Source organism: Lichenostomus cassidix, chromosome Z, assembly GCF_008360975.1.
Source record: "Lichenostomus cassidix isolate B80296 chromosome Z, HeHo_3.0, whole genome shotgun sequence".
NCBI lineage: Eukaryota > Metazoa > Chordata > Aves > Passeriformes > Meliphagidae > Lichenostomus > Lichenostomus cassidix.
The window spans coordinates 13,143,976-13,159,083 of NC_139511.1; the positions used below are offsets into that span (position 1 = coordinate 13,143,976).

The 15,108-nt window shown below is 38.0% G+C and overlaps 1 protein-coding gene across 3 annotated transcripts in view; it reads left to right on the plus strand.

The window, feature by feature from the left end:
- ADGRV1 (adhesion G protein-coupled receptor V1) overlaps positions 1-15,108 on the plus strand; it is a 275,778-nt gene that overhangs the window by 118,887 nt on the left and 141,783 nt on the right. For all 3 annotated transcript variants that reach the window (XM_085042779.1, XM_085042782.1, XM_085042781.1), the window contains 8 exons: positions 713-1,186; positions 1,944-2,087; positions 3,315-3,486; positions 4,774-4,909; positions 6,519-7,366; positions 10,236-10,353; positions 11,198-11,369; positions 12,519-12,761. In XM_085042779.1, the coding sequence (XP_084898905.1) occupies positions 713-1,186; positions 1,944-2,087; positions 3,315-3,486; positions 4,774-4,909; positions 6,519-7,366; positions 10,236-10,353; positions 11,198-11,369; positions 12,519-12,761 (2,307 nt within the window). The remainder of the gene's footprint in view (positions 1-712; positions 1,187-1,943; positions 2,088-3,314; positions 3,487-4,773; positions 4,910-6,518; positions 7,367-10,235; positions 10,354-11,197; positions 11,370-12,518; positions 12,762-15,108) is intronic.

The window sequence follows — 15,108 nt, forward strand, 5'->3', positions numbered from 1 at the left end:
ATGTTGCCTTTTAGACTGAATTTAAGAAGTGCTTGGCCCTAGTATTTGTGGTTTGGAGAGTACAGTTCAGTCTTCCCTGGCCAGGACAAATAAAAGAAAAACAATACTGCAGTGCTGCTCTCACTTTCTTCTTCTCCTCATTTGCTTTTGATGTGAGAACAGAAGAAACCATACTTGCATAGTGAGCTTTCTTTGAGATACCACAATTTACTTTTCTAGACAGAATAAGACTATTTTTAACCATCATACACATTGATTTTACCTAAAGTTGTTTAGAAGTCAGTGTTTTAACGGAAACTCATTTAATTTAAAGTAAATTGATCAATTAATAGAAGCATGTACTGTGTTTAATGAGGGTTCTTATTCCTTTCCGATGGAATATTGGAAACGGGAAAAACAGCAAGGATATTTTGGTGTAAAAAATAGAAATACTTTTTGAAAGATGTTCCTAGATTCCATATAGTTTTACATAAATCTTTTGAAACTAGACAAAGAAAATCTTTATATTCATGGTACTGTTAGGGAAATAACACACTTTTGTAAGATAGTCCATGTGCTTCTTCCTATGCATACCTAAACCAATTTTTATTTTACCCATTTAAAAGCAGTCTGTTCCATATCCTGTCTATTCTGAATCATGAATATGCAAGTTTCTGACATTGCAGGTAATTTTTCTTTCTTTTATGTTTTGCATTTTCTGTACTCATTCCAGGTGTACTGGGAAATACGTAGTGAGTCTGACATCATGGGTGACTTTCTTGAGACAGAGGGATCTGTTGCTATTGCTGACCAGCAGAGTACAGCTGAGATAATTATCTACCTGTTACCTGATGATGTTCCAGAGCTGGATGAAAAGTATGAGGTGCATCTGGTTTCAGTGGAAGGTGGAGCAGATTTAGACCATGAGAAAGGAATTTCAAAGATCACAGTGTTTGCAAATGACGATCCTTTTGGAGTGTTTGCTCTGTATTCTGATCAGCAATCAATAGTGGTAGAAAAAAACCTGGATCGGTACGTTCAGATTAATGTAACTCGGCATGCTGGGGCATTTGGAGAAGTGATGGTTGAATACTGTGTCATATCCCTTCATGATGAATCCTTAATTGAACCCGAAAATGAGGTGGGATTCCTCACAATAAAGGATGGCGCCAGCTTTGGAGTAAAAAGAGTGCCAATAAGAAACCAGGTGTGTACTACTCTTTCGGCTCCTATAATACCTATTCTTTCCATTTGTTTTATCACAATACGAATAAGACACAAATCCTCACTAGTATCCACTGCGAAGAACCAGAAAAGAGTTTTGGTGTTATGACTTTCCTATTTATGTAGTACAACTGGGTTGAAAAATCACATTTTCTGGTAATAATTGCAAAATCACTGCTATGCATGTGTTCAAATATTTAATGTTTCCTTACATCATTGTTTTGTGTTATTATAAGTTCAATATCTTATTATTATATGTATGCAAATATTTTCTCAGGTTTTCATTTTGGATTGTAAATAGTGATCTGTTATTTGTGACTTGTAAAGCAGAAGATAAATGTATCTCCAAATGTCCGTGATTCCTTGTTGGTTGTCATTATTATCACAGTCTTACATCCAAACTTGCATGCTTTTACAACTATCTTAGATACTTTTAATCCTAGGGATTAAAATCAAGATAAAGGCCACTGTGTTAGACACAACTTTTTAAAATGGCGATAATTGCTTTACAAACTCACATTCCAGCAAACTGCTGGCATATTACTTTCACAATATTGATGGCTTAACTGTAATTCTTTTGAGAAACATAATCAGCAAAACACTTGTCTTGAAAATCCTGCTTTTTTCTATGGAAGCAGAACAAAATCTGAAGATTATTTTATTAATTATTTGAGCTGTTGAATAACATGTTTTTAATGGAATTAAATTTCTACATTTTAATTAAGTTTTCTTTTTCAAAGGCATTTATTTTACTGGGCTGGAATATTACTCTGGAACTGACTAATATAAGCCTGGTTAGGGGAAGTGCCAAGGATGTGCCTAAAATATTAGGAATAGCAAAGTCTGCTGTGCTGCTTGTTCCTAAGGAAGCTGCCAATTCACAGGTCAGTAACCGGATTGCAGTGTCACATTGCTACCACAGAAGAAAGGTACACTTCATTACAGAAGATACCTGCTATAAGAATTCAGCAAAGTTTTCATTGTAATCAATGTGACTGAAAAGATTTTTCCAGTTATTCCTTGCACTGTATGTTACTCTTTCCTGATGCAGTTTTGATACAGTTGTAAAAAGCCTCTTCATCTATAAAGTGTAAGTAGTGTAAATATTTACATGAAATAGAACTTCTATGACTTAAAGGAAAATAAGTAAATCTGGACAATGTAGTTTCTACAAGTTCAGCAACCACAAAGCAGGTAACAGCATGTATGCAGTGTTATGTACAAAAAGAGATGGAGCTCATGCTGGGTTTTAATGTAGATGTCAGTAAATTTGGTAATCATTCAGTGATTAATTTTCCATTTGTCTATTTTGTATGACAGTAAGAAAAGATAATTTGCCTATTTTGATATGGTATATGTGCTACTGTTCTCTGTTTTTATGTTAGGCAATGGCAAGAGCATGCTGGGGTTTTAACTCTTAATTTTTATTGAAGTTTTTACTTAATGATTTTAATTATCTTGCAGCATTGTTTTGGCTTTTAATTTGCAATTAAACTTAATTAAAATAGTCATCTTATATACACTGTTTACGGACAAACAGTTATATATGATATATTACCATATATCCATTTACCATTGCTTTTACAATGTGGAAATTATCTTCACTCCTATTTGCTGCTCAAAGAAAAAAAGTAGATCACAATAGGAAGAATAATTTTGTGAACAATGCCATGTGGCAACAACTTACTTTTCACTGGATACACAATTAATAACTTATTTTAGACCTATGTGTATATATGTATATACATATATAGAGAGAGTAGTACAGTTATTACCTGTGAGCAGGTGATAACTGAGGGCAGGGTTAATTTATTTTTCTTATCAATTACGGACAAAGAATGCTATATTCACTGTTTTAAATACGGAAATGTCACTCCTATTTGTTCCTTTTCCCTGAAATCTAATTGTCAGAAATATAAAATTTAAAAGTATTATTAAATAGCTGTGAAGGAAATACACGTATTGACATGTGCATTGATGCATGCAAAAAAATTTATGTATATGCATGCATCCTTATTGTAAGATACCCATTTTACAAAATGTAGTGTGCTTTCACAGATGTTAGTGTCCATTTTTATTCCATTTTCTGACAAAATATCCTGTTTCTACAGGTTGGCTTTGAATCTGTGATATTACGACTGACAAATATTGTAGCAGGGACAGGCCATGCTGTCATAACCAGAAGAGGAGTTTATGGCTCTATAGTAGTTAGCTGGATTTCAGGATGCCCACCAGACCTAGCCACTGACTCTGTTAAGCTGGGCAATATTACTCCTCCATTTGGTGAGTAGTGGCCACAACAAGCTGCAAGGACAGCAACAGCTGTGACAGTTGCATAAGTGATGATACCACCTTTTAGTTATTTGTACTTCTACATGTTTCTTTTATTAAAGAAAAATCATTAGAATGAAATTGTGTGATCCAATTTTTATCTGTAAGAGACCTATTTATTTATAAGCAAAAAAATACCTATTGTTTGTAGACACAATGCTATGGCCATTAATGACAGCTTTAAACAGGAAAGAGCCTGTTAGGATTATTCAATTATTAAAGTTCATTGGAAATAACTCTGCCCAAATTGAGGTGCAAACAAGACCATATGCCAGTCAATAGTATGGGTTTTATTTGATAGTAAATATGAGAGAGAGAGAGAGAGAAAGGGGCAAAGAGAGAAAAGGAGAAGTAGGAAAAGAGGTGGGGGGACAGAAGGAGGGTTACAGAGACAGAATAAAGAAAATATCACCATCAGTGGATCCCAGTGATGTTGTGTTGATCCTCTCCAGCTGGTCTTTGTGGTGCTGATGGACCCCTGAAAGCACAGAATGCCATGGGTTAATATGCACTGAGGCCAGGGGCAATGTCCAGGCATGTCCCCCAGGGGAGGGGGCAGTCTCTAGCAGCACACTCTGCTTGCATCACGTGCACTCCTGTGGTGCAAGGCTAGAGCTTTGGGGGGGTCTGTGATGGATTGTGACTCCTCCTCAGCTGCCTCTCACATGAAAGTCCCGTGGATGTGGTCTGTAGGGTTGGGGGTTCCACAGCTGGGCCAGTTTGTGTAAGGAGGGTGGGTGTTTATTGCCTCTGACAGAGGTTATGCCATGCACCCCAAACCTCATCTTCCCCCCTTGGTTGGGGGTGAAGTCTCTGTAAACCTGGCTTCTGTGAGCTGTGCTCTCCCCCCACCCCAAACTCAGCCAGAGATTGCTCTCAAAGCAGCTGGTGGCTTTGGCCTTTGTGGATGCATTATTTTCCTTCAGCCTCAGATGACTGAGCAATAGGTTTCCCTTTAGTAATCTCAGCAGTTTGACTTTGAGTCCAAAGTCTCAGTCAGGTATCTTCACCAAGGCTTCTCTGGTTGTGGCTTCTCTATACAGTTTTTGTTACAATTAGCAAAACTTAATCAGTGTTTGAGGCATGAACTATTTCAGTCTCTGACAGACCCTTATCATGAAGATTTCTTTGCCCTCAGGGGAGTGGAATTGTGATTAAAGTCCCTATCTCAGTATATTCCCAGGTAAAAAGAGCATTCCTATTTAGTAGTTTTGACTTTCTCAATCATTCTCCTTTCAGGTACTGCTGTATTTTCCTCTGGGGAGGAAAGTAAAGTGGTTTCATTTCAGGCTACTCCAAGCCTAAATAAACCTGAAACGTTTGCCATCACTTTAACAGCAGTGCATAGCAATGTGTCTGGTGGGGCTCGCCTGAGGTAAGGATGTTACTTACACTTTTGAGTTGCACTGATGCTGTAAGAATTATGGCATGTATAGAGGCCTATACTTCATATCAATCCATATTAAATTACAGGTAACTAGCAAATTATAGTGCCTTCTTCGATAAATTTGGATGTCTTGTCTCAGGTGGAAACAAATGTCAGTACTGCAGATCTGATCTGACCAGAACTGAAGCTTTTCTTCAGTTCCAGTCTGTTTCCTGGTGTTGGGATCCAAGGTGCCTAGAATGTGTCTAGAATGATGGAGACAGTTAGGAAAATGAAGAGCCAAGATCAATAGTTTTAACTTCAGGAAGCTGAAGAATGAAATGAACTCTGTAAATTTTCAGTGTCCCTAAAAATCCATATTTAGAAGATCTTAGATTACAAACATTATCTAAAACAAATCAAATTAAATAAGAAATGCTCTAAAAAAGCCTACTTGATATTAAAACCCCTTTTTATTCTTAAAAATTAAAACATTACATTGAATGTAGTTTTTCGTCTCACTTACCTGTTTTTCAAAATATTTTCACTCTTCCTTATTGAAGATAAAAGTGTATATAAAAGTGGGCATAGAGTGACACTGTATGGAGAAGAGTATTGGCTTCACCATGTTACAATGGCACTGGCAAGTCTGAAGGAAGTTAGCAGTGAACCAGATGCCTAAATTCCTCAAACGGACCCTTTCTCCTAGGCATGTCCATCCTAAGCACTCCAGTCCTCAGAGCACATGTTTACTGTGTGAGTCAAATACCATGAGTGTATGAGAATAACCTTTCCTAGAAAACTTAACAGTGCATTCCACAAGAGGTAAAGCTCACAATTGCTTTGAAGGTGTTTTGTGTCCTGTGTGGTGGAAGGGTCTCGTCTGTTACCCAAAACCACTCACTGTAATTGTAGTGCCATTTGGTAGCCTCTGGCATTGAATAATGGGTCAGTTCTAGAGAGAAGGGGATGACACAAGATTTAGCAGAGTCAGTGTAATATTTTCTAATAAGAAGGGGATATATTTAATATGAAAAAAGTAAAGCTTAAATTGATATTGATAACAAGGCTTAGATCTTGGAAAAAACATACTTTGAGTAATGTGAGAAAGCAGTATTTCAAAGCCTTACTGTATATTTTAAAATAATTTCCTGTCCTTCCCTAGCGTCCTGGCTAAAACTGTAGACCTGCTTGCAGCTGTCTACTTCACAGCTTTCCCTTGTAACAGGAGGTTGTTCAGTGTTTAAAACTGGTATTGCTCATAGCAGCTGTATTATATTCTTTCATTATGTCCACAGTAGGAGGACATATTTTCCTTTGCCTCTCCATTTTCTAAGGAAGACCATATTTTATTTATCATTTACTCAGCATCCTCTGCTGACTTAGGATGCATTAAGCCTATGGAGGGCTGTTCAATCCAATCATTACAATAGCATTTTTTAGGGAACCTCTTTACGTCTTGCTTTTTATGGTTGCTTTTCCTTCCCTCTACTGTTACAAATATTTTAATCCACTTTCTTACAACCATCGATTGCACACTAAAAATTATTCTGCTTGATTGTTTTACTTTTCATTATTCATATTTCCTCTCTCAATGTTGATATAATTTCTATTTCAGATCAGGATTTACAATAGCTGAAATAGAACCAATGGGGATCTTCCAGTTTGATCTTAACTCAAGATCAGTTTCAGTTGAAGAAGATGTCCAGGCAGTCAGACTACATGTCCAAAGATTGTTTGGTTTTCGAAGTAATCTCACTAAATTGATGTATCAGACCATTCCAGGAAGTGCCAAACCACTAGAAGACTTTATACCCATCTACAATGGAGAGCTTATGTTTTTACATTTTCAGACAAGTGCTGTGATAGAAATATCAATAATTGATGACAGTCAGTCTGAAATACAAGAATTTTTTTTTGTAAATTTGACTTCTGTTGAAATTATGGATGTTCAGCCTGTGAACCTTGACTGGAGTCCCCGTTTGAATCCAGCTTACAGTGTTGCAACAGTTAATATCCTGGATAATGATATTCTTCATGGAATATTAAGTTTGGGGCCAGAGATTATTTATGTTGAAGAGGATACAAACAACAATATCTCCAACACAGCAATTCTTCAAGTCCGAAGGACCAAGGGATTTACTGGTGATATTAAAATAACTGTTAAAACTTTTGGGGGCATGAGCGTACAGAGTGGAGTAGATTTCTATCCTTTTGGAAATGTTTATGGAAAGTCAAACTTCACATGGGCAATGGAAGGAGAAGATTTTGAAGAACAGACAGTCTCTCTGACTTTGCTGGATGGAGAATGTGAAAGCCAGGTGTCCATAAAAATTTTTGATGATGATGAGCCTGAAGGACAGGAATTGTTTTATGTTTTCCTCTCAAATCCTGAATATGGAGCTCAGATTGTGGAAGGAAAGGATGAAGATGGATTTGGTGCTTTTGCAACTGTAGTTATTGCAGGTAATATTATTTTCCCCAGGAAATAAGTAAATATATTTGCATTAAATAACTGTAAATAGGTATATGTTCTTGTATATCTAAGCCCACTTAGCATCCCTTAGTAAGATAACTCAAAATACTATAGGTATCAATCTATAGGTGCTGCTTATCTTTGTTCTTGTCCTCATGAAGGGAGAACACTGAGCTTAAGTGTAGTGAGATGTAGTAGCATTTCAGGCTCATTTTTCTTTGCCGTTTTCCTTGTTCCAACCCTTCCTCATGGGACATGGGGTTCCCATCTCAGCAGATCCATGACTCCCATATTCAAAGAATAAGTGGGATACTTTATGATACAGACCTGTGACTATGAGAAGAGTCACCAATTAACTATTGTATGAAAATGAAAATGTTCAAGAGGAACTTCTTATAGAACTGCTGGGCTTCCATTGTTGTCAGTATGTGCAAATGATCCATTCTCATAGTATTGTAGTGCTGTGTTCAGACCAAAATATTTTGTATGATAACTGTAAACGCTGGCCACTTCTTGACAGTTTATGGCACCACAAGATCACTGCCTTTTTGCTTGGTTTGTTTCTAAAGACCAGATGAGTTGTATTTTGACAGTTAAGGTGCTTTGCTTTCTCAATTCCAGAATGCTTTAAACATTTTTTACTTTTTCTTTCATCTGTTTTTTTCCCCTTTTCCTAACTTAGTCTATGAAGTATGATTTTGTAATAGAAAATGCCACGGGGGATTGGAATACAGAAAGACTTAGTTCCTACTGAGACCATAAGATTACCTAAAAGAGGAGAGACATAAATATTTACTGATACCTTATTTAAATAATGCATTATGGCAGCAGTGCTTGATGTGAGACAGTGAGTATAAGCTGAAATGAGATTTAGCCTGGGTATTTTTTTCTATCGAGTACAGAGAGGCAGTGGCACAGGTTGCCTGAGGGGGTTGCATGGTGTCTCTCCATCCCTGGAATTTTTTCAAGCGCCAACTAGACAAACCTCTGAGCCATTTGGTCTGGTTTCAGAACTGATTCAGCTTTGAGAAGGGTATTGGACTAGAGTCTTGAATGCCCTTTTAACATGAATTAGGTTGGCTTTCTATCAGCTGTATTTCACATAATTTATATTTAAATTAAGCCTTTCACTTTTACAACTGTTTCTGTTTTTGTTCTTTGCTGCTATGTAGTTCATACCTGTAGTGTAGTCATCCTCTGCTTCTGGGGATGAAGGACAGGAATGGGCCTATTTAGTCACCAAGGAAGAGTTTTCTTTCAGTCGCTGTGCTACTGTAAGAAAGTGATGTCAGAGCTCCAATTTCCCCTAGCTTTTAGACATCCGTCAGGCTTACCAACTGAACAGAAACCTATCTTAACTGCAACACAGATTAAGTTTTAGAAACAAGTTGGGAATTGGAACTAATTCTAGGCTAACTCAGTTTAGGCTAATCAAGAACGTAATGTCCAACATTACTGAGAGTTTTGGGTATTTAGAGTGTCTTAAGAAACCAGTGTGGGTATTGAGAACCAGGATTAAACTGTGCTGCTGGGTGAGTGTATGAAACAACCAAGACCACATACAAAAACAGATCATGTGAAAAATGTGTTCTCTTCATGTGCATTTTCTCTAGAATGTACCATGGAAGTAATCAGTTCCGTGGGTATGCATATTAACTGCAAAAGTATGTATACACACAGATTGGAATTTGAGCTTGTACTGAGCCTCACAGAGGTGTATTAATATGCTCTACAGTCTTACCCTCAGTGCGAATCCCTAAAGTTGGAACATGAGACAGCACATTAAGGAGAAGGATCAAAGCATGTGTCTGTATTTAAGTGTATAGATAAATACCCCAGGCTAAATATTTGTGCAAGCACATAAGCAAAGACACAGTATCTGTTCATCTTATTATATGTATTGACATTTAGTAAGGATTGGGGTGGAAGCAGATTGCCTTTTCAATGACAGAGTAAAGCCATCACTTCCTGCAAAAAGAAATCCTTTAGAAGCAAGATTTAATGGGGGATTGTAAAGACATTTGTTTCCCCTTGTTAGCACTGGGATTTTTAATCTTCCACTGCTGTTTTGCTGAAGTTACTCACATTCCCCTAAGAAAAATGTGGCTGCAGCTCACTAGTTCCATACATGGAATTAAAGATTTAAGAGGAAAGCTGATGTAATAATTTGTGAAAATGAATGGGTTCAACAACATAATGGGTAGGATGAATAAGAAAGCTTAAGTTACATGATTGGAAGCCCATCTTTATTCCATTACCTACTTATTCAAAGCTGTCCACGTAGGCATATATTGAGGCCCATTTCTATTCAGACAGAATTTTTTAAGATTTATGATAAACATAGCTGGAGTGATTATTTCATAAGGGCATTATAAACAAGGCTTTTGACATTATTCTGGAGACTACTGCAACACCTAGTATCTTGAAGTCAAGGGGCACATAATTTAGGCAATTTGTTAAATATTACTGAAAATACAAGCTTATGTGGAATAATGGTGCCAGGGCTCACATAAAGCATTTACTTTCAAAAATAGTTATCAGTTCTACTGATTAAAATAAAATTAAAATACTGATTAAAATAAAATTAAAATTAAATAAAATTAAAAATAAAATTAAAATACTGATTAAAATAAAATCAGTTCTACTGATTAAAATAAAATTTAGAAATGCTAATATTTGAAATTCTAGAGTGTAAATTAAGAATAGAAATATTTAGAGAACTGAGGTGTCCCCAGATAGCACTTTCAAGCATGCTTTTGATACCTGACTGGATTTTTAGCAGCTGTGCATATTGAAATTATAATTTACTCTCGGATTAACTTTCTTACTTACTACTCTTATGGACTGTTTCCTACACAGGAAGCGATCTCCACAATGGCATTTTGGGATTCATTCCAGAAGTACAAAGTGGCCTGGTACTTGATGAAGACTCAGAAAACAGAGAGGTGCTGCTGACTGTCACAAGACAGCCAAACAGGTGCAGGCAACAGCTGATTCCAGTGCTCTTCCCACTCTCTTGAATCATAGGAGCTACTGTTAGTGGAAGCAGTGTTCATCAAAGAGTTTTGTAATAACTGTTTGCCTTACAACTCCTTTAATAGCTGCGCAGATTTTGGCAAAAGGCATTTAAGTTGTGAATATAATCAGGTCTGTTACTGTATTGGTATAAAGCAGAAACAAGAGAAAACTCAAATGCTTGCCAATTTATGCTGTAAGGCAGCAACTGTGAAGGTTTTGCTTAGGTAAAGCATTTGGACTGCTAAAGGTGTAACTCCAATTCTCATCTCTCTGTGTAACAGAAGTAGCTATGCATACTACAAGAAGCAATCCAGAAGTTATATGTGTCAATATGCTTACATCTTCATTTTTTTTCCTAATACATATATATGTTATACATTTATGTGCAGGTTAAACAAATATGCTCAACTACTGTAAATTCCTTAAACTTACAGGAAAGACAAATTCTACCTGGCCTTCCAGGCCAATGGTAACTATAGTATTGATGAAAGTACTTGGGCACATTCCTGTTTTCCAAGCACCAGTGTCTCTTATTCATATAATTGCATACTATCTGAAACAAAACTTGAGAACAATCTGGGCTCCCGTACTTGCTTTAGTTTCTTCTTCTGTTACTTTTTTTAATAATCTAAATATATTTTAGAGGAAGAAATTTAAATAAAAAGAGCTATTTTTTTCATTGTAAAGCGGCTGATTCCTTAATGATAAGTTTTGAATAATATCATAAAAAGTATGTGGTTTACATTTCCAAAATCAGTTGTGCTCTCCTTCTGTACCTGCATACTCTACTGTTTTGCTTATAGGGCTTTTGAAGATGTGAATATCTTCTGGCGTGTGACCTTTAATAAAACAGCTGTTGTCCTTCTGAAAGATGGTGTGAACTTGGAGAATGAACTTGTTTCTGTGCTGGGAGCCACGACCTGCATGGCAGGTCAAACAATGTGCAACATCTCCATTGAAATAAAACCTGATCATGTAAGTAATTATTGCTCATTTATGTACAGCACCGAATTGCAGTTTATCAAGATGAAAAAAAGTCCTCTGATCCAGAGCAACTGATGATTAGTTTGAAGATAGTAATTTAGTATCTGCTCAGTTTCCTTGCAATGTATTTATTTATAGGCTTGTACTGCCTCCATTGTGACTGGTAAAAATTTGGGAAGGAGATAAGTATTTACTTTGAAGAGTAAATTACAGATCTCAGATTTTTATATACCAGTAAGAAAAAAGAATGGATTTATTTCAATGAAATGTTCATTCATATACTCTTGTGCCTCACACAGTAAATTTTTCATCTATCAAAGAACTTCTTAAGGTGGTTTATGGAAAACATATGCAGTAAATAGTATCTCATTCCACAAAAAAACCTTTGATTCTAACTTGTGTGTAATTTTATATGCCTAAATCTAGCACAGATATCTGTGAAAAGTCATAAAACTGCATAAGAATCTCTAAGAGTCTTAAAATCTGTCACTGTTCATATCCACCTTGTGAGTAATGAAATTCAATTTAGGAGCCATCATCCACTAAATTGCATTTGTCGGTTGGGTATGTCCAAGTCTAAGAGCCTTGGGCGCACCTGTTGGCACTGTAAAATACAGACTTGATTTTATTAACACAAAGCACAGTGTTCAGTAATTCTTATTGAAAAGAGAATGAAAATAAATAGTGTGAACACCTAATGGTCAGAAGAATCCCTTAAGAAAGGAGGGATTAATGTTTGCCAGTCTTTCAAAGTTGGAGAGTCTTAAACTTTCTAAGAAATTATCCTAGCACACAGGCTAGTGAAAAAGCTCAGGTCTGGGCAGTGGAAAAGGACTAGATGAGGAGGTTTCCATGTTTTTTCTGACTCAGTTCCAGAAAACATTTCAAGATGCTGTATATGGGAAATAGGGATTTCCCATTAGGAAATAGGATGCATTCTCTTATTTCGGAGTGGTGCCCATTGCAGTGTTGGTTTTGGGATATATTTTATTGTATGTGTTGCACATTTCAGGAAGCATGCTTTCAGTAAGTGTAATTAAAATGATCCATTGTGCATACAAACCAGTATATTAACTTTTTTTAAAGCTGCAAGTTATTAGTAGGTCTTAAAATAATATGAAAATCATCCCTCACTTACAGGTACCAGAATTTGAAACTTACATTTTTGTTGAGCTGTATGCTGTAAGTACAGGAGCTGCTTTGAACGACAGTGCCAGATTTGCTTTTATAACAGTCTTGGAAAGTGATTCTCCTCATGGTTTAGTATATTTTGCTGTGGGATCTCGATTTGCTGTGGCTTATAAGAAGACAACTTTAATCAGCCTGCAAGTTCTTAGAGATTCTAGTACATCAGTAACCACAATGGTTAGCTACAGCATGCAGGTAAGACTTATTAATATTTAATTTATTTTTATATCTTTTTCTAACATTTAAGAAAGCAGACTTCTAGGTCTTCAGGGACATAGTGGATTCCCCTGGGAGACTGCCCTCAGGGGCAAGGGAGTGGAACAGAGCTGACAGATCTTTAAGAAAGTCTTCCACAGAACACAGGAGCTAGCAATCCCCAGGAGCAAGAAATCAGGCAATGAAGGCAAGAGACTGGCATGGCTGAGTCAGAAACTGCTGGTCAAACTAAAGAGAAAGATGCAAGTGCACAGGCAGTTGAAGCAAGGCTAGGTGAGCTGGGAAGAGAATAGAGATGGAGTGCAAATGTGTAAGGAAGGTCAAGGTGAAGCTAGAAGTGAACCTGGCAAGGGACACAAAAAAATATCAGGAAAGACTTCTAGAGGTGTTTTAACCAGAAAGGAAAGGTCAAAGAAGGTTTTCCCCTCTGATAAACAATTCTGGAAAACTGGTAACAGCAGATAAGCAAAAGCCTGATGTGCTCAACAACTTTTTTACCACAGTATTCAGTGGCAACCTTTTTTCCTACACCTGTTAAGTGGATGTACAGCAGCATGGTAGATGGAGGAACATAGACCCTCCCACTGGGAGGGAAAATCATATTCGTGACCACCTGAGGAACCTGAATGGGATGAACAAGTCTATGGCATCCAAAGAGATGTGTCCCAGAGTCCTGAGGAAACTGGCTGATGTAGTCACCAAGACACTCTCCCTTGTCATTTGAAAATCCTTGGCAGTCAGGTGAAGTCCCTGGTAACTGGGAAAGGGGAATTACTATAGGTATCTTTAAAATGGGAAGGCTAGAAAGGAGGACCCTGGGAACTACTATCCTGTCAGCTTTCCCCCTGTGCCTGGGAAGGTAATAGAACAGATCCTTCTAGGAGCTCTGCTAAAGCACATGGAGGACAGGGAGAAGATTTGAGACAGCCAGCACAGCTTCACCAAGGGCAAGTCCTGCCTGACCAGCCCAGTGGGCTTCTATGATCTGGTGACTACATCAGAGTACAAGGGAAAGGCTACAGATGTCATTGATCTGGACTTCTGTAAAGCCTTTGACACACTTCCCCACAACATCCTTCCCTCTGAATTGCAGAGAGATGGAATTGATGAGAGGACTTTAGACAGATAAGAAGGTGTTTGGATAGCCACATCCAGAGGGCCATAGTCAATGGCTGAGAGTCCTGATAGACGTTAGAGACAAGTGGTGACCTTCAAGTATTGGGACCAGTGTTGTTTAATGTCTTCATTAATGGCACAGACAAAGGGATCAAATGCACATTACTCAAATTAGCAGACGACACCAAGCTGAGGGGTGCAGTTGACACTCCTGAAGGGTGGGATGCCATCCAGAGGCACCTGGACAGGCTTGAGGAGTGGCTCCTGGGAATCTTGTGAGGGTTAACAAGACCAACTGCAAAGTGCTACCCCCGGGTCAGAGCAACTCCCAGTACAGGCTGGGTATGAACAGATGGAGAGCAGCCCTGCCCAGAAGGGCTTGGGGGTGCTGTGGGGACACGAGCCAGCCATGGGCACTGCCAGCCCAGAAAGCCAAGTGTGTCCTGGGCTGCATCCAAAGCCCTGTGGGCAGCAGGGCAGGGAGGTGATTCTGCCCCTCTGCCCTGCTCTGGTGAGACCCAACCTGCAGAGCTGCCTTAGCTCTGGGGTCCAAGAACAGGAAGGACATGGAGCTGCTGGAGGGAGTCCAGAGGAGACCACTCAGTTGATCAGAGGAATGGAGCACCTCTGCTATGAGGAAATGCTGAGAGAATTAGGATTGTTCAACAGGGAGAAGAGGCAGCTTTGGGCTGACCCAATTGCAACCTTCCTGTACTGGAAAGTAATTTTTTGCAAGGGCATGTAGTGACAAGACAAGAGGGAATGCCTTAAAACTGAGAGAGAGAAGGTTTAGGTTAGATATTATAAAGGAATTCTTTGCTGTGAGGGTCATGAGCCACTGGCAAGAGAAGGTTGTGGATACCCCATCCCTGGAGGTGTTCAAGGCCAGGTTTGATGGAGCTCTGAGTCACTGATCTGGGGAAAGGTGTCCCTGCTCACTGCAGGGGCTTTGGAACCACCTGGTCTTTAAAATCCTTTTCAACACAAGCCATTCATAAAATCATAGATTTTATGATTCATTTTATAATTAAATAATTAGTCATTTCAGTCATTCTTTAAAGTAAATGTCTGTACTTGGCATTTTTTCAGTAAACAGTCAAACATTAGCTTTGGTTTTCCATTAGTAAAAGACCTTTTTCTCATTGCATTGCCAAGAATGGGTTTTTTAGCAGAGTCTTCCAGTGGTCTCAAAGAATATGATCAGCAAGGC